Source organism: Macaca mulatta, chromosome 20 (assembly GCF_049350105.2).
Source record: "Macaca mulatta isolate MMU2019108-1 chromosome 20, T2T-MMU8v2.0, whole genome shotgun sequence".
In the NCBI taxonomy this organism is placed as follows: Eukaryota; Metazoa; Chordata; class Mammalia; order Primates; family Cercopithecidae; genus Macaca; species Macaca mulatta.
In genome coordinates, this window is record NC_133425.1 from 68210217 (window position 1) to 68225381 (window position 15165).

Here is a 15165-nt window from a genome sequence, read left to right on the forward strand (position 1 = left end):
CTGTCTCACTCAAAAGGTTGTGTTCATCTTCCTGTTCCTTTGTCCTACTTAGTGCCCACCTGACCTTATTAGGTGTTTGGATATAAGTGTTTAACTTGTTCAGGATATGGCCTCTTTTTTCCTTCTCTTTATTAGTTTGTATATGTATTTGCCAATCTGGATTGTCTGACTTAGCTGTACCTTGAGTTATTCATCAACTGTAGTTATTTATATAGTATCTTGCAAAATGAGGCAAGTAGTGAAATTCTTAAATTGTTTAGGAAACAGAGAAAGGGAGCTGGGCATGGTGGCTCACACCTGTAATCCCAGCATTTTGGGAGGCCGAGGTGGGCAGATCATCTGAGGGTAGGAGTTCAAGCCTGGCCAACATGGTAAAACCCCATCCCTGCTAAAAATACAAAAAATTAGCTGGGCATGGTGGGGGTGCCTCTAATCCCAGCAACTTGGGTGGCTGAGGCAGGAGAATCACTTGAACCCGGGAGGCGGAGGTTGCAGTGAACCAAGATCACGCCATCGCACTCCAACCTGGGCAACACAGCGAAACTCCGTCTCAAAACAAAAAGAAAAGGAAACGGAGAAAGGGATCATGCCTGTCCTATTTTTTATTCTGGTAAGCACATTTAATAGACTCTTGTTTCTGATTATTTTCTTGTTTCTGCATATTAAGGATGAACCATTTGAAAACCATGGTTATTGAAAATCTGGAGGGAAATAAACACATCACCCACGTGGATCTGCGGGACAACCGACTGACTGACTTGGATCTTAGCTCCTTATGCAGCTTGGAACAGCTGCATTGTGAGCGGAACCAGCTGAGGGAGCTAACACTCAGTGGCTTCTCCCTTCGGACCCTCTATGCCAGTTCCAACAGTGAGTTTTCTATCCAGCCTTTTGTTTTTTCTCTTTCAGCTGTTGTCAGTGCTTTCTAAGAACAGTGGCATCTGTGGTGTTCCTCAGCCACTCTGCAGGATGGGGTTTGTGGCTCATTGAGGCAAAACTTTATCTTTTCACTTTGCTGTCAATACTTAAGTGGTTGCAGTGTGCATAAAAAGACATGGCAGGTTACTTTGAGCTTTACTAATTGAGCATAATAAGAGGCATTCCACAGAGTAGTGGTGGTGGGGAGGTGGGCAAGCATGTTCAAAACAGAGCATCAATAATGGTCTAAAACGGGTTGGCAAACTATACCCCAGGACTGCATCTGGCCTGCCACCTCTTTTTGTATGGCCCATAAGGAATGGTTTTTACATTTTTCTAATGGCTGGGTTAAAAAAAAAGTCAAAAGGAGAATTTTGTGACTGAGCATGGGGGCTCACGCCTGTAATCCCAGCACTTTGGGAGGCCGAGGTGGGCTGATCACCTGAACTCATGAGTTTGAGATTAGCCTGGGCAACATGGCGAAACCCCATCTCTGCAAAAAATACAAAAATTAGCCAGCATGGTGGCACACCTATGCTCCTAGCTACTCGGGAGGCTGGGGTGGGAGGATCACTTGAACCTGGAAGGCAGATGTTACAGTGAGCTGAGATCATGCCATGTGTGTTCTCATTAGAGAACTGGGTGAGACTTGTGAGACCCCATCTCAAAAAAAGAAAGAAGAATAATTTTGTGACATGTGAAAATTACTATGAAATTCAAGTTTCTATGTTTCTAAATGAAGTTTTACTGGAATGCAGCCACAGTGGTTTGTTTGCATATTATTTATACATTCTTGCTCTTGTGCTACAGCGGCAGAGTTGAATAGTAGTAAGAGAGACTGTCATATGGTCCACAAAGCCTAAAATGTTTACTGTTCAGCCTTTTACAGAACAAGTTTGCCAATTCGTGATTTAAAAGCTTGTGTAGCCTCAGTGCTAGAATGAGAAGCCCCTGATTTCAATAGTGATTTGCCCTAAGAATATTTTTCAATGAAAAGGTCCTCATATTTGTTGAGGCCATTCTTTTTATGGAAAGTTCTTTACCATTCTTTACTTTCATTATGTGTTTAAGGAAGGAAAGGAAAATAGGTTAAATTTTACTGTCAGAAAAAGTGCAAATTTAAATAACGTTTTATACTCATCAAATTTTTTTAAAAAAAGGTAATTCTGAGTGTTTCCGGAGGTGAGGAGAAGCATCTTTCTGAGCACTCACACACTGCCAGTGAGAGGTGACTGGTAAAACCACCCCAGAAAGCAACGTGACAGTGTTAGAGATGTCGAGACCCACACATACCATATTCTAGAAGTTCCCTGCTTGGGATATATCCCAGAGACACTCACATGTGCAAAGGAGATATATACCAGATTGTTTATCACTTTTTGTGAGCACGAAAAAGTAGAATTTTGAGATGGAGTCTAGCTCTGTTGCCCAGGCTGGAGTGCAGTTGCCTGATCTTGGCTCACTGCAACCTCTGCCGCCCAGTTTCACGTGATTCTCTTCTCTTAGCCTCCTGAGTAGCTGGGATTACAGGAGTGTGCCACCATGCCCATCTAATTCTTATATTTTTAGTAGAGACACAGTTTCACCATATTGGCCATGCTGTTCTTGAACTCTTAACCTCCAGTTAGCTGCCCACCTCAGCCTCCCAAAGGGTTGGGATTACAGGCGTGAGCCATTGCACCTGGCCTAAAAGTAGGATTTTTAATAGGAAAATGGGTAAATCAGTAGTGATATATTTATGCAATAGAATATTGCACAGCAATGGAAATGAATGTACTAAAGCCTTGTATGGTAATATGGATAAATTGCAAACTTTTTTTTGAGCAAGGAAAAGTACATAATTAAATGTATGTTGTGATAGTTATATCAAAATTTAAAACACAGAAATACTGTTTTCTTAGCTAAAAGTATGCCATTAGTATGAAAGAATACATAAGAGTGATGAAAACCATATTCAGGATGATGTTTACCTCTTGGTATGTGTGGTATTTTAATTATTTAAAAAAAAAAAGTCTGGGCTGGGCACGGTGGCTCACGCCTGTAATCCCAGCACTTTGGGAGGCCGAGGTGGACGGATCACCTGAGATCAGGAGTTCGAGACCAGCCTGGCTAACATGGTGAAACCCTGTCTCTACTAAAAATAGAAAAGATTAGCCAGGCGTGATGGCGCGTGCCTGTAATACCAGCTACTTGGGAGGCTGAGGCAGGAGAACTGCTTGAACCTGGGAGGTGGAGGTTGCAGTGAGCCAAGATTGCACCACTGCACTCCAGCCTGGGCAACAAGAGCAAAGCTCAGTCTCAAAAAAGAAAAAAAAAAAGGTCTACAGCATATAAAGCAGAATGTAGATTTGTTAAAAGCTATATGATAGGTGAAAGAGGGTTCATTATTTTATTCTCTTTATTTTTCTGTATCTGTAAACTAGATTATACAGATAAAAGTTGAGGACTTCTATTTGCATTGCCTTTTATTATGTTATAGAAGCTTCAAATTATAGCTTAGATTAATTGCTTGGTCAGAAGAGTGTTAAAACTGGTGAGTGTTGACTTACGCTGTTTATAGATGCCTGACATTGTAGTAAGTCCTAGCCGTGGAGATTTTTGTTATCAGGCCCATCCCTATCCTTAATGTGTCTAAAGAGTCTGAATTCCAGGCCGGGCGCGGTGGCTCAAGCCTGTAATCCCAGCACTTTGGGAGGCTGAGACGGGCAGATCACGAGGTCAGGAGATCGAGACCATCCTGGCTAACATGGTGAAACCCCGTCTCTACTAAAAAAATACAAAAAACTAGGCGGTCGCCTGTAGTCCCAGCTACTCCGGAGGCTGAGGCAGCGTAAACCCAGGAGGCGGAGCTTGCAGTGAGCTGAGATCCAGCCACTGCACTCCAGCCCAGGCAACAGAGTGAGTTTCCGTCTCAAAAAAAAAAAAAAAAAGAAAAAAAAGAGTCTGAATTCCTGGCCTTACTGGAAAAGACCTCATCAACAGGCATGCAGTCCTAAATATTTACTCTTTGTAAATATTTAAGTATTGACAAATAAATTAAGTATTTTAATAGTATTTAAATACTTAAATACATAAAAACTTGCAGTTTTGATGCCTCAAAGTCAAGAACTCTGCTTTACAGAAAGAAATTATCTAAATGTGATCAGTTAATATAGGGAAAGCACTGAACTTGACTAGTCATCAGGGATATGCAAATTGAAACCCCTATGTGGCACCACTACACACCTACCAGAATGACTAGAATGGACTAAAAATCCCAGGGGCAGCTGTTGGAGTGTAAATTGGTATAACCGCTTTGGAATACTGTTCAGTAGTATCTCCTAAGGTGAACAGAAACATACCCTCTACCTAGCAGTGCCTCTTCTAGGCTTGTGCTCAAAATAAGGACTTATATTAGTTCACAAAAGACATGGACAAATATTTTCATAGAAGTACTATTCATAGTAACTGCAAACTGGAAAAGACTTACATGTCCATCAACTCTAAAATGGGCAAATAAATTGTGGCATATTCACATAAAATAATTTTATACAGGTATGAGAATGAATGAACTATAATTATATGCAACTGTATAAACAAATCCTGTAAACATACTGTGGAGTGAATGAAGCCAGAGAAGTAAATTATACATACTGTGTGCATATATTTATGTAGATAGACAGAAGTAATTATACCTACTGCTTGCATATATTTATGTAGACAGGCAAAAGTAATTTGGTACTTGGTCAGGATGATGTTACCCTTGAGGGGCAGTGACTGGAAGGGGAAACATGGGGCAGTTTCTGGGGAACTGGTAATGTTCTGTTTCTTGATGCAGGTGTTGGTTCCATTAGTGTGCTCAGTTTGTGAAAATTTACTGAATTGTTGCACTTTTCTGTATTTATGTTATACTTCAATTAAAAGTTAAAATATTTCCTGTTAACGTTTAACTACTGCTTAACCTTGTATAAAGGCAGTGCAGTACATAGGATTCTTCAATTAGCTGTTACATTTGTTTTTCAAGACAAATTGGGATCAAACAGTTAGTCAAAGTGAGTTTTCAGTAGTTTTTGTCTTTAACTCATTTTAGTAGAAGACATCAGTTTTCTTTCTGGTGATTTCACTAAGCTACTTTTCCCTTGTCAGCTCTCAGTTACTTTCTTTTTTAGAGGATGTCACTAACACCTGTTTGTTTATGGATTAGGGCTGACAGCAGTGAACGTCTATCCAGTACCCAGCCTGCTCACTTCCTTGGATCTCTCCCGGTGAGTGTCGCTGATGAGGGTGGTACTTGTGTCTTACCATTTAAGAGATACATGTGGATTCTTTGGCAGTTTTGATGTACAAGAAGTCTTAAGTATTTTGAAATATTTGGATAACCTGGAAAAAGGAGAAAGGATGAGTGGATCAATAAGTTTAATAGCCTTACTGTATAAAGGAAGGATTCTCTTGAAATAGTAAGGTGTCTATGAATTACTCTTTCTTAAAGACTATAGATGTAGAATGAGATGCAAACAAAGAAGACCTGTTATCTTCATGGCACTGATTCCTGTTTTGTCAGTTGGACTTAGATAATTCTTGATTTTTAGATAATGGATTTTTGTTTGTTTTTGGTTTTGGTTTTGGTTTTTTGAGACGGAGTCTCACTCTGTTGCCCAGGCTGGAGTGCAGTGGCATGATCTCGGCTCACTGCAAGCTTCGCCTCCCTGGTTCACGCCATACTCCTGCCTCAGCCTCCCAAGTAGCTGGGACTGCAGGCGCCCACCACCACACCCTGCTAATTTTTTCTATTTTTAGTAGAGACGGGGTTTCACCACGTTAGCCAGGATGGTCTTGATCTCCTGACCTCGTGATCCGCCCGCCTCGGCCTCCCAAAGTGCTGGGATTACAGGCGTGAGCCACTGCACCTGGCCAGATAGTGGGTTTTTAAAATACTATTTATTTATTTTGTACTCCTATAACTCATATTGGTCTTATTTTTGAAGGGATATTAATTATATTCAGGATTTTATTACTCCTCTCAGTGGCCAGAAACAAACATAAATGAGATTTGTTTTTCTTTTATTCATTTTTAACAACTGTTGGGCATTCTGGGTTCAGTGGTTGAGTTTTGCAGTCTAGTGGCAAGATGAACAATCAAACAAGCAGTGACAGGGCAGCATCCTAAGTGCTGTGAGTACAGGATGCCCAGAGCAGATCAAAGGGGCAGTGGGCAGGGTCCTATGTGGTCAGGGCTGTTGTGAAGACTCGGTGAGGTGATAGATGCAGAATGCATGGGATAGTACCTGATGTGTAGTCACCCCAAGAAATACTAGCTGTTGTAACCAGGTTTCTTTTTGTTGATTTCATTACTTTATCATTATAATTTTGAGCTAATGTTTTAGACTCCATTTCTTTCTGCTTATCTTCCCAGCAAAACCCCAGCATGGATCAGTACTAAAATTTTACCTTTTCCATTGAGCTTGATCGTTGCCAAAGAAAATCACATCCAAGTAGACACCACTGCAAACTCAAAATTTCCAACCTTATCTGGAGCTTATTGGTTCTTTCTCTTGCCAGCTCCTTCCAGTGTCCTCAGCATCTACCTCCCTCAGTGTCCCCCTCCCCAGTCTCCTCCATACTGGAACTTAGCTTCCCACTTGATTGGGAAAATAGAGACCATTGTGGGTGGTTTCCCTCAGCTTCTGAACACCCACCTTGCTTGAATTTATATAGATGCATTTCATTCTCAGCTTCTCTCCCCTGTTCATGACCAGTCTAGCTGTCTGTGCCTGTGACTCCTCCACTCCCACTGCCCTGGACCTTGCTTTGTTCGTACTCATTGTCCTCCTCCCTCCCCTTCCCCTCCTCTCGTGTGTGTGTGTGTGTGTGTGTGTGTGTGTGTGTGTGTGTGTGTGTGTGTTTTCAGCCTCTTTTTTCTTACTCTGTACACACACTTTCTCTCTTCTGTCATAACAAAGTTCCCTTTACCTCACAACCCCCCAGCTATTGTCTTAGTTCCTTTCTTCCCCCTTTTGTCCAAATTTCTCAAGAATTGTGTGCATTTGTTGGCTTAGTTTCTTCAGTCCCCATCTGCTTATCCCTCTAACAATTCAGTTTAGTTCTGCTCTTATTGGAACTTTTCTGTATTGACACAGTTAATCTTGCTCTCTTTTCTCCAAACATGCTTTTTCCTTGACTAGCTAATACAGTCTGATTTTTTTCATGTCACTTTGACCATGTTTCTTTTGCGTACCCTTCTTCCTCAGCTAGCCCTTTAAGGTTGATTATCCCCAGGGTTCTGTCCTTGGTCCGCTATACTCCATTGGACGCGACCTCATTTACTCCAGTTATTTCAGCTACACTCACATCTCCAGCCCAGGCCCTCTCCTCCGGGTGCTCCAGCATCACCAAGCTGCGTGTTATTCCCCATACACATCATGTGTTTCTTCTCTTGCCTCTATGCTCTAGCTCATATTGCCACCCAGTGCTTGTAATGTGCTCCTCACCTCAGGCTATTGTATAACACCTTCATATTCTAACCCACATATTTCTTAGAGAGCTTGTTTTGATCCATTTTAGGTAAAGGGTTTCCTTCACTAAGGTATAGCAATATGTGTGTTTCTCTTACGTAGTGCTACTTCATTCTGCCTCATTTTATCACTCGATAAACCCATAGATATCTTGAGGCCTAGAGAAGCTGTCACATCTGAAAAAAATTCTCTTTACTGATTATCTGCATAGTGCTCTACTGATTATTTGAGCTCACGTTCTAAATGGTTTGAAACTTTTCCCCCACTAGTTATCTGTTGCCTTTACTGTCTCACTTTTATTCGTTCTGTTCATTTTCCCTGGAATTTGCTTCTTTTCTTACCCAGTCATTACCTGTGGAAGTCTTAAGTCATCTTTGAAGGTTTGTTAATATAATTCCTTATCTTTCGCCTCATCCCATCCCATCACAAGTGTGCTTTTTTATTGCAGAAAGCCTTTTTATCTTCTTTGAGCATACAGCATGATTGATCCAGTATTATACATTTTCAAGTACTTGTCTCTCCTCTCCCTTCTAAGTCAACAGCATTCATTGAGCACCTACTATATTCCAGGTAATGTACCAAGGGATGCCTTGGAGACAGTATCCATGCCCTCAAGGGCTCACAGGCTGGTTAATGGATACATTACAATCTAGTGAAATGAGTTCCACTTGTCATCTTAAATGTTGCCATTTAATTGTTTATTTTCTGCAGAAACCTGCTAGAGTGTGTCCCTGACTGGGCCTGTGAAGCGAAGAAGATAGAAGTATTAGATGTGAGCTATAATCTTCTCACAGAGGTTCCCATAAGGTATGTGTGCCTGAATGCATATATTACGTATATACGTATGTATGTACTAACATTTACGTGTGTGTGTATTTAATTTTTTTTCTAGATTTGGGTTGCCTTTTATTCAGTGAGTGTTGAGTACCTGTTGAGCATGAGGCAGTGTGATGTGCTGTAAGGAACATAGTAAAGGCTAAAACATGGGCTTGGCTTGCAGGGAACTTAATGAGAAGATAGTGTAACATATGTGGATAACTGTGATGAAATAAATATACTAAGAGTTGCTGCCATAGGTTGGTGACATGATAGTAACAATAGTTAATTTTTTTAGGATGAGCTATTATAAGCTGAGCAATGTTGTAAGAACATCACTTTTATGATCTTACCTAATCCTTTAAAAACCTTATTATATATTTAATAGGTACTCTTATCTTCATCTTAGAAATGAGGAAAGTAAAGCTTAGAGCAGTTAGGTAACTTGTTGAAGGTTGCACTTAACCAGGAAGTGATGGGAGCTGGCATTTGAAGGTAGTCTTTCTTTTTGGGAGGCAGGGGTGGGGGACAGAGACAGGGTCTCATTCTGTCACCCAGGCTGGAGTGCAGTGGCACAATCACTGCTCACTGCAGCATCAACCTGCTGGGCTCAGGTGATTCTCTGGCCTCAGCGCCTCCCTCCCAATAGCTGGGACTATGGGTGCACACCACCACACCCAGGTAATTTTTGTATTTTTAGTCGAGACAGGGCTTTGCCATGTTGGCCACACTGGTCTCAAACTCCTGGTCTCAAGCGATGGGCCCATCTCAGCCTCCCAAAGTGCTGGGATTACAGGCATGAGCCACCACACCTGGCCTTGGATGTAGTCACTTTTACTGCAGAGCCTTCACTCTTCATCACTACACTGTATAAATTAAGTGGAGAAAATCAGAATAAATTTGAATGATTAGGGAATGTTTCATGGAGAAGATGGCATTTGAATTGACCCTTACCAGATGATGGGATTTTTTTCTAAGTGGTGGGAGAAAGAGAGTGGCGCTTGGTGAAGGGGGCAGGGAATGATATATTCAAAAGCACTGAGGTATAAAATATATGGTTATTACCTATGGAGTCTTTAAAATTAAACTACAGGCATTTAACATAGTAAATATGAACATAATCTTTGGAGTCAAAACTTAATTCAAGTCCAGACTTTACTATTTACTATGCAGTGTGAAATCTTAGGCAAATCAAAGTTACCAAACCTTTCTGAATGAACTTCATTTTAATGAACTTCATTGTTAAGTGGCTTAGCACGTTTTAAGTACTCAATAAATAGTAGTTTTTATTGTAGTGAAATGTTATGAATTTATTCACAAGATGTGTTAATATACTGAATTTTTGGTGCTGCTTAGACTTAAAATCTAAATTGATTTATTCTAAAATTTGCCTTTTTAGTTTAGATCTTCTCTGTGCTGTTTGCCTTTATTAATTCACCTTTTCTCAGAATGACCTTAATGACTTCCTGGTGGGTGGTAGGTAAACATATGGTCATAGCTGCTTTCTTGGCTCAGGCACTTGTCAGTGAGTATACGGTCTAAGAGAATATGTTTCTGTAAGTTAACTGAGTTCAGTTAAATGGGCCAGGACAGCCTCAGAAAGAATGAGTTAACTAAGTTTTTTATTTGTTTGTTTGTATGTTTCCCCCCTAGAATTCTGAGTAGCTTGAGTCTTAGAAAACTGATGCTAGGACACAATCACGTGCAAAACCTCCCAACACTGGTAGAGCACATCCCCCTCGAAGTGTTGGATCTTCAGCATAATGCACTCACGAGGCTGCCAGACACCCTCTTCTCCAAGGCCTTAAAGTAAGTACCATAGGATTTTTTTTGGAAGAGCAGAATCATTGGCTGAACAGACTACAGTAACTTATCATTGAAGTGACCTTTGGAACTGTATTTACAGAGAGTTTACCTATAGTCCAACTATGGGTGGAGACTTATTTGCAATTTTTTGCAATTTGCAATGAAACAAAATATGACAGTGTTTTATGAGGCAGCAATTCCTAGTTGAAATAACTGTCAAATCCTTAAAGTGGTTTCTGTGTTGTAAACAATTTCAGAAAGGTTGAGAAAATTCAGGCTTTCATCTCTGAAAATGAATACAGTTATGATATTTAAAGATAAATAACATTCTGCTGTGGCTTCTTTGGGCAATTTAGAGCTTTTGCATTGGAGAGAAAAGGACATACCACTAAAATTAATTTGGTTTTTACTTCTAGCTTTACCAGACTGCCTTTGAATATGTGCAAGCTTTTTGGGTACTTTTTGAAAACTGTATTTACAGGGGATGTCCTTCCAAAAGATGTCATTTGCCTTCTCACTATAAATTAACAAATAGATGACATGTTAGGCCTGTAATCAGGTTTACCTAATGTGTACATCACCTTTAAGTGAAAGCTAGTTTTGTGGGGTTTGTTTGTTTTTGTGGGTTTTTTTTTTTTTTTAGAGACATGATTTCACTCTGTCACTTGGGCCGGAGTGCAGTGGTGCAATCATAGCTCACTGCAGCCTTGACCTCCTGGGTCTAAGTGATCCTTCCTCCTTAGCCTTCTAAGTAGTTGGGACCACAGTCATGCACCACCACACCTGGCTAATTTTATTTTTTGTAGAGACAGGGTTTCACCATTTTGTTCAAGCGGGTCTCAAACTCCTAGACTCAAGTGATCTGCCTGCCTTGGCCTCTCAAAGTGTTGGGATTAACAGGCATGAGCCACTGCATCCAACCTGAAAACTGGTTTTTTGTTTTTTTTTCAAATATGGAATGGTTCACAAATTTGCCTGTTATTCTTGCTCAGAGTCCTTGCTAATCTCTATATCGTTCCAGTTTTAGTATATGTGCTGCCAAAGCGAGCACTGAAAACTGGTTTTTAATTATATTTTTCTACAATATGGAGAAGGCAATATTGTCTTCAATTTAGAAATGGAGAAAACAGAGATGAACAGTAGTAAATGAACAGGAGACGTAAAAAACTGTTCAGCCCACGGTTGTCTGGCTTGTTCTCTCTTTAGCAGCTTATACATCTCTTAATGTATAATACAGTTGGTTGCATATTCTTCAGAATAAAATCTTTGGAAATTCTAAAAAGTATTTAAAGGAAATTTTCTTTATGTAACATTTATATGGAGTCTTGATGCAGTTGTTAATCTACAAATGTTTGTTAGCAATGCATAATGCTGCATTTGGTCCTCATGATAGTCTGAATAAAATTAGTCTACAACCTTAGAATCTGTAGTGAGTAACTTAGCTGTAGTGAACTGTCAGTGGTATTTATTTAATGCTAACTCTGGACAGAGCTTTGTTGAGACCACAACACAAGCAGACACACAGTACCCACCATTAGCTTAAAAGCTAATTCGTTATGTAAAACTTATATTTCAATATAAAAAGTGAATTAGGGATTATGGATCATACAACATGAAGAAGACCTGAGAACACACAAGTTTAATAATAATAGCTGCCTTTTATTGAGAATGTTCTGGACTGGGCGCGGTGGCTCACACCTGTAATCCCAGCACTTTGGGAGGCTGAGGCAGGCGGATCATGAGGTCAGGAGATTGAGACCATCCTGGCTAACACGGTGAAACCCCGTCTTTACTAAAAATACAAAAATTCAGCTGCGCGTGGTGGCGGGCGCCTGTAGTCCCAGCTGCTCGGGAGGCTGAGGCAGGGGAATGGCGTGAACCTGGGAGGCGGAGCTTGTAGTGAGCCGAGATCGCGCCACTGTACTCCAGCCTGGGTGACAGAGTGAGACTCCATCTCAAAAAAAAAAAAAAAAAAAAAAAGAGAATGTTCTGTATATACCAAATACTATGTTAGGCAAATTTTTAAATTATTCCATGTTTTGTCTATTAGATTGGCAAAGATTAAAATGGATTTGTAATATTCAGTGTTGACAGTTGACAAATGTGTGACAAACTGGCATTCTTTTTTTTTTTTTTTTTTTTGAGACGGAGTCTCGCTCTGTCACTGGGGCTGGAGCGCAGTGGCCGGATCTCAGCTCACTGCAAGCTCCGCCTCCCTGGTTTACGCCATTCTCCTGCCTCAGCCTCCTGTGTAGCTGGGACTACAGGCGCCCGCCACCTCGCCCGGCTAGTTTTTTGTATTTTTTTAGTAGAGATGGGGTTTCACCGTGTTCGCCAGGATGGTCTCGATTTCCTGACCTCGTGATCCGCCCGTCTCGGCCTCCCAAAGTGCTGGGATTACAGGCTTGAGCCACCGCGCCCGGCCCAAACTGGCATTCTTAATAGTCTTCTTGTGGAAGTATAATTTCTTTTTTTTTTTTTTTTTTTTTTTTTTGAGACATAGTCTAGCTCGGTCACCAGGCTGGAGTGCAGTGGTGTGATCTCGGCTCACTGCAACCTCCGCCTCCTGGGTTCAAGCAATTCTCCTGCCTCAGCCTCCTGAGTAGCTGGGACTACAGGAGCACTCCACCACACCCCAGCTAATTTTTATATATATATATTTTTTTTTTTTTAGTAGAGACAGGGTTTCACCATGTTGGCCAAGATGGTGTTGATCTCTTGACCTTGTGATCCACCCACCTTGGCCTCCCAAAGTGTTGAGATTATAGGCGTGAGCCACCGGGCCCGGCCCAGACAAAAGTTTTTCTAAATGGTGTATTTGTAGTTCAGAAATATGTGAACATGATATTCAGCAACATCCTTTCAGTAGGCAGTTTGGCAGTAAAAGATGAAGTTAGGTTTGAATCAGGCACTCCAGAAGCCTGGGAAAACAACCAGGCTTGTACTTTTTTCTCTCTACTTGGTTTGCATGAATTGAGTAAAAGGAACTTTGGGTTGAATAGGATCAATTAGAGAAAAACCACTTGGAGAATGTTTTTTTTTTTTTTCCATTTGGGAGCTTGGAATGGCAGCATTCCATACTGAGGTGACATGATGGTTTCTATATAGGAAGGCAACAAATAAAGGAGGTGATGATCTGTGTGTGTTCTGTCAGTCTCAGATACTTGAATGCATCTGCAAATAGTCTGGAGTCTTTACCATCCGCCTGCACTGGCGAGGAGAGTTTGAGTATGTTGCAGCTGCTTTATCTGACCAACAATCTCCTGACGGATCAGTGCATACCTGTCCTGGTGGGGCACCCGCACCTGCGAATCTTGCACCTTGCAAACAATCAGTTACAGACCTTTCCTGCAAGGTAAAATGAATGCAGACTTTGTTCATTTCAAATACACAACGTTAATTCTACATTTGTCAGAAAAAATATAGCCATCTGACTATGACTCTTTGTTTACGTTGACTGACTTACAGATGCTATGATTTTACTAGTTGAGTGGCAAAATCTCATCTTAATAGTTAGTACCCTGTTGCTAAAATATGTTTTATTTTTAGTTGTGACTACTTAATTATGGTCTAATACTCAATCTAGAAAAGTACAGGCTTATGAAACACATTCTGAAGACAATTTTTTCTTTTCTCTTGTCAGCATTGTTTTATAAAATACTATTATTTATTCATAGTACAAAAATGGAATGCTTACTGTATGTCAAATATTGTGTAACAGTTACAGTCTCTGTCCTCTAGGCATGTACAGTCAAATTGGGGAAATAAGTGGATAGGCAGTTGCAGTGCAGTCTAAGAAAGGTAGGGTGTTTGGCTGGGAGTGGTGGCTCATGCCTGTAATCCCAACACTTTGGGAAACCAAGGCGGGCGGATCACAGGTTCGTGAGTTTGAGACCAGCCAGGGCAATATGGTGAAACCCGTCTCTACTAAAAATACAAAAAAATTAGCCATATGTGGTGGCAGATGCCTGTAATCACAGCTACTCAGGAGGCTGAGGCAGGAGAATTGCTTGAACCCTGGAGGCGGAGGTTGCAGTGAGCCAAGATGGTGCCACTGCACTCCAGCCTGGGCGACAAAGTGAGACTCTGTCTCAAAAAATTACTAAATAAATAAAATAAATAGAAAGGCAGGGTGTTGAAGAAGATATGCACACATTGCCAGTCACGTTGCACAGAGCCTGGGGATGAGGTTAGGCTCCCTGAAGGAAGAGATGAATAGTAGTTAGCCAGGCTACACCTATAAGAACACGTAAGAAAGTTGTTTAATGCTGTCAAAGTTTGAGACAGTGTCAGTGGATAAGTAAATACCTTTCAAAATACATTTGGTTAAAACAGCAACTTTAGAACTTTTTTTTTTTTTAAGAGAGGGGATCTCATTACGTTGTCCAGGCTGGTCTCGAACTCCTGGGCTGAAGTGATTCTCCTACCTCTGCCTCTCAAATACCTGAGACTGCAGACGCATGCCACCATGACCAGCTAAAACTTGGAAAATTTAACACCAGAAAAATCTATGCCATGAAAGTAGTCATTAAAAATAATATTTTCTTTTTTTTTTTTTTTTTTTGAGATGGAATCTCTCTCTCTTGCCCAGGCTGGAGTGCAGTGGCCGGATCTCAGCTCACTGCAAGCTCCGCCTCCCGGGTCTACGCCATTCTCCTGCCTCAGCCTCCTGAGTAGCTGGGACTACAGGCACCCGCCACCTCGCCCGGCTATTTTTTTGTATTTTTTCGTAGAGACGGGGTTTCACCGTGTTAGCCAGGATGGTCTCGATCTCCTGACCTCGTGATCCGCCCGTCTCGGCCTCCCAAAGTGCTGGGATTACAGGCTTGAGCCACCGCACCCGGCCAAAAATAATATTTTCAAAAACTAAGAACATGGGGCAATGACATTTGATATTAATAATTTTTGATGAAATTATATGTATGTAAAGTATAAAATTTTAATTTTTATGAACATTTACCATTTACAAAGTGAGATAGAGCTTAAGAAAATACACAGGAGAAACTTGATTGCAGTTCGAGTGATTCTCCTGCCTCAACCTTCCAAGGAGATGGGACTACAGGCATGCACCGCCACACCCAACTACTTTTTTTTTTTTTGAGATGGAGTCTTGCTCTGTTGGCCAGCTGGAGTG

The 15165-nt window shown here is 41.0% G+C and overlaps 1 protein-coding gene and 1 non-coding gene across 11 annotated transcripts in view; one reads left to right on the top strand and one right to left on the bottom strand.

Annotated features, from left to right (window-relative positions):
• The window catches only part of PHLPP2 (PH domain and leucine rich repeat protein phosphatase 2), a 73996-nt gene that overhangs the window by 44669 nt on the left and 14162 nt on the right, over window positions 1-15165 (top strand). For 8 of the 10 annotated variants that reach the window (XM_077984482.1, XM_077984478.1, XM_001105985.5 and 5 more), the window contains 5 exons: window positions 668-870; window positions 5102-5162; window positions 8121-8216; window positions 9879-10034; window positions 13186-13386. In XM_077984482.1, coding sequence (XP_077840608.1) covers window positions 668-870; window positions 5102-5162; window positions 8121-8216; window positions 9879-10034; window positions 13186-13386 — 717 coding nt within the window. The remainder of the gene's footprint in view (window positions 1-667; window positions 871-5101; window positions 5163-8120; window positions 8217-9878; window positions 10035-13185; window positions 13387-15165) is intronic. The other 2 variants (XM_015126565.3, XM_077984484.1) reach the window with 1 other exon arrangement.
• On the bottom strand, window positions 10979-11082 carry LOC114674566 (U6 spliceosomal RNA). Its single transcript, XR_003725711.2, has one exon. It is a non-coding gene; the product is annotated as a U6 spliceosomal RNA (small nuclear RNA).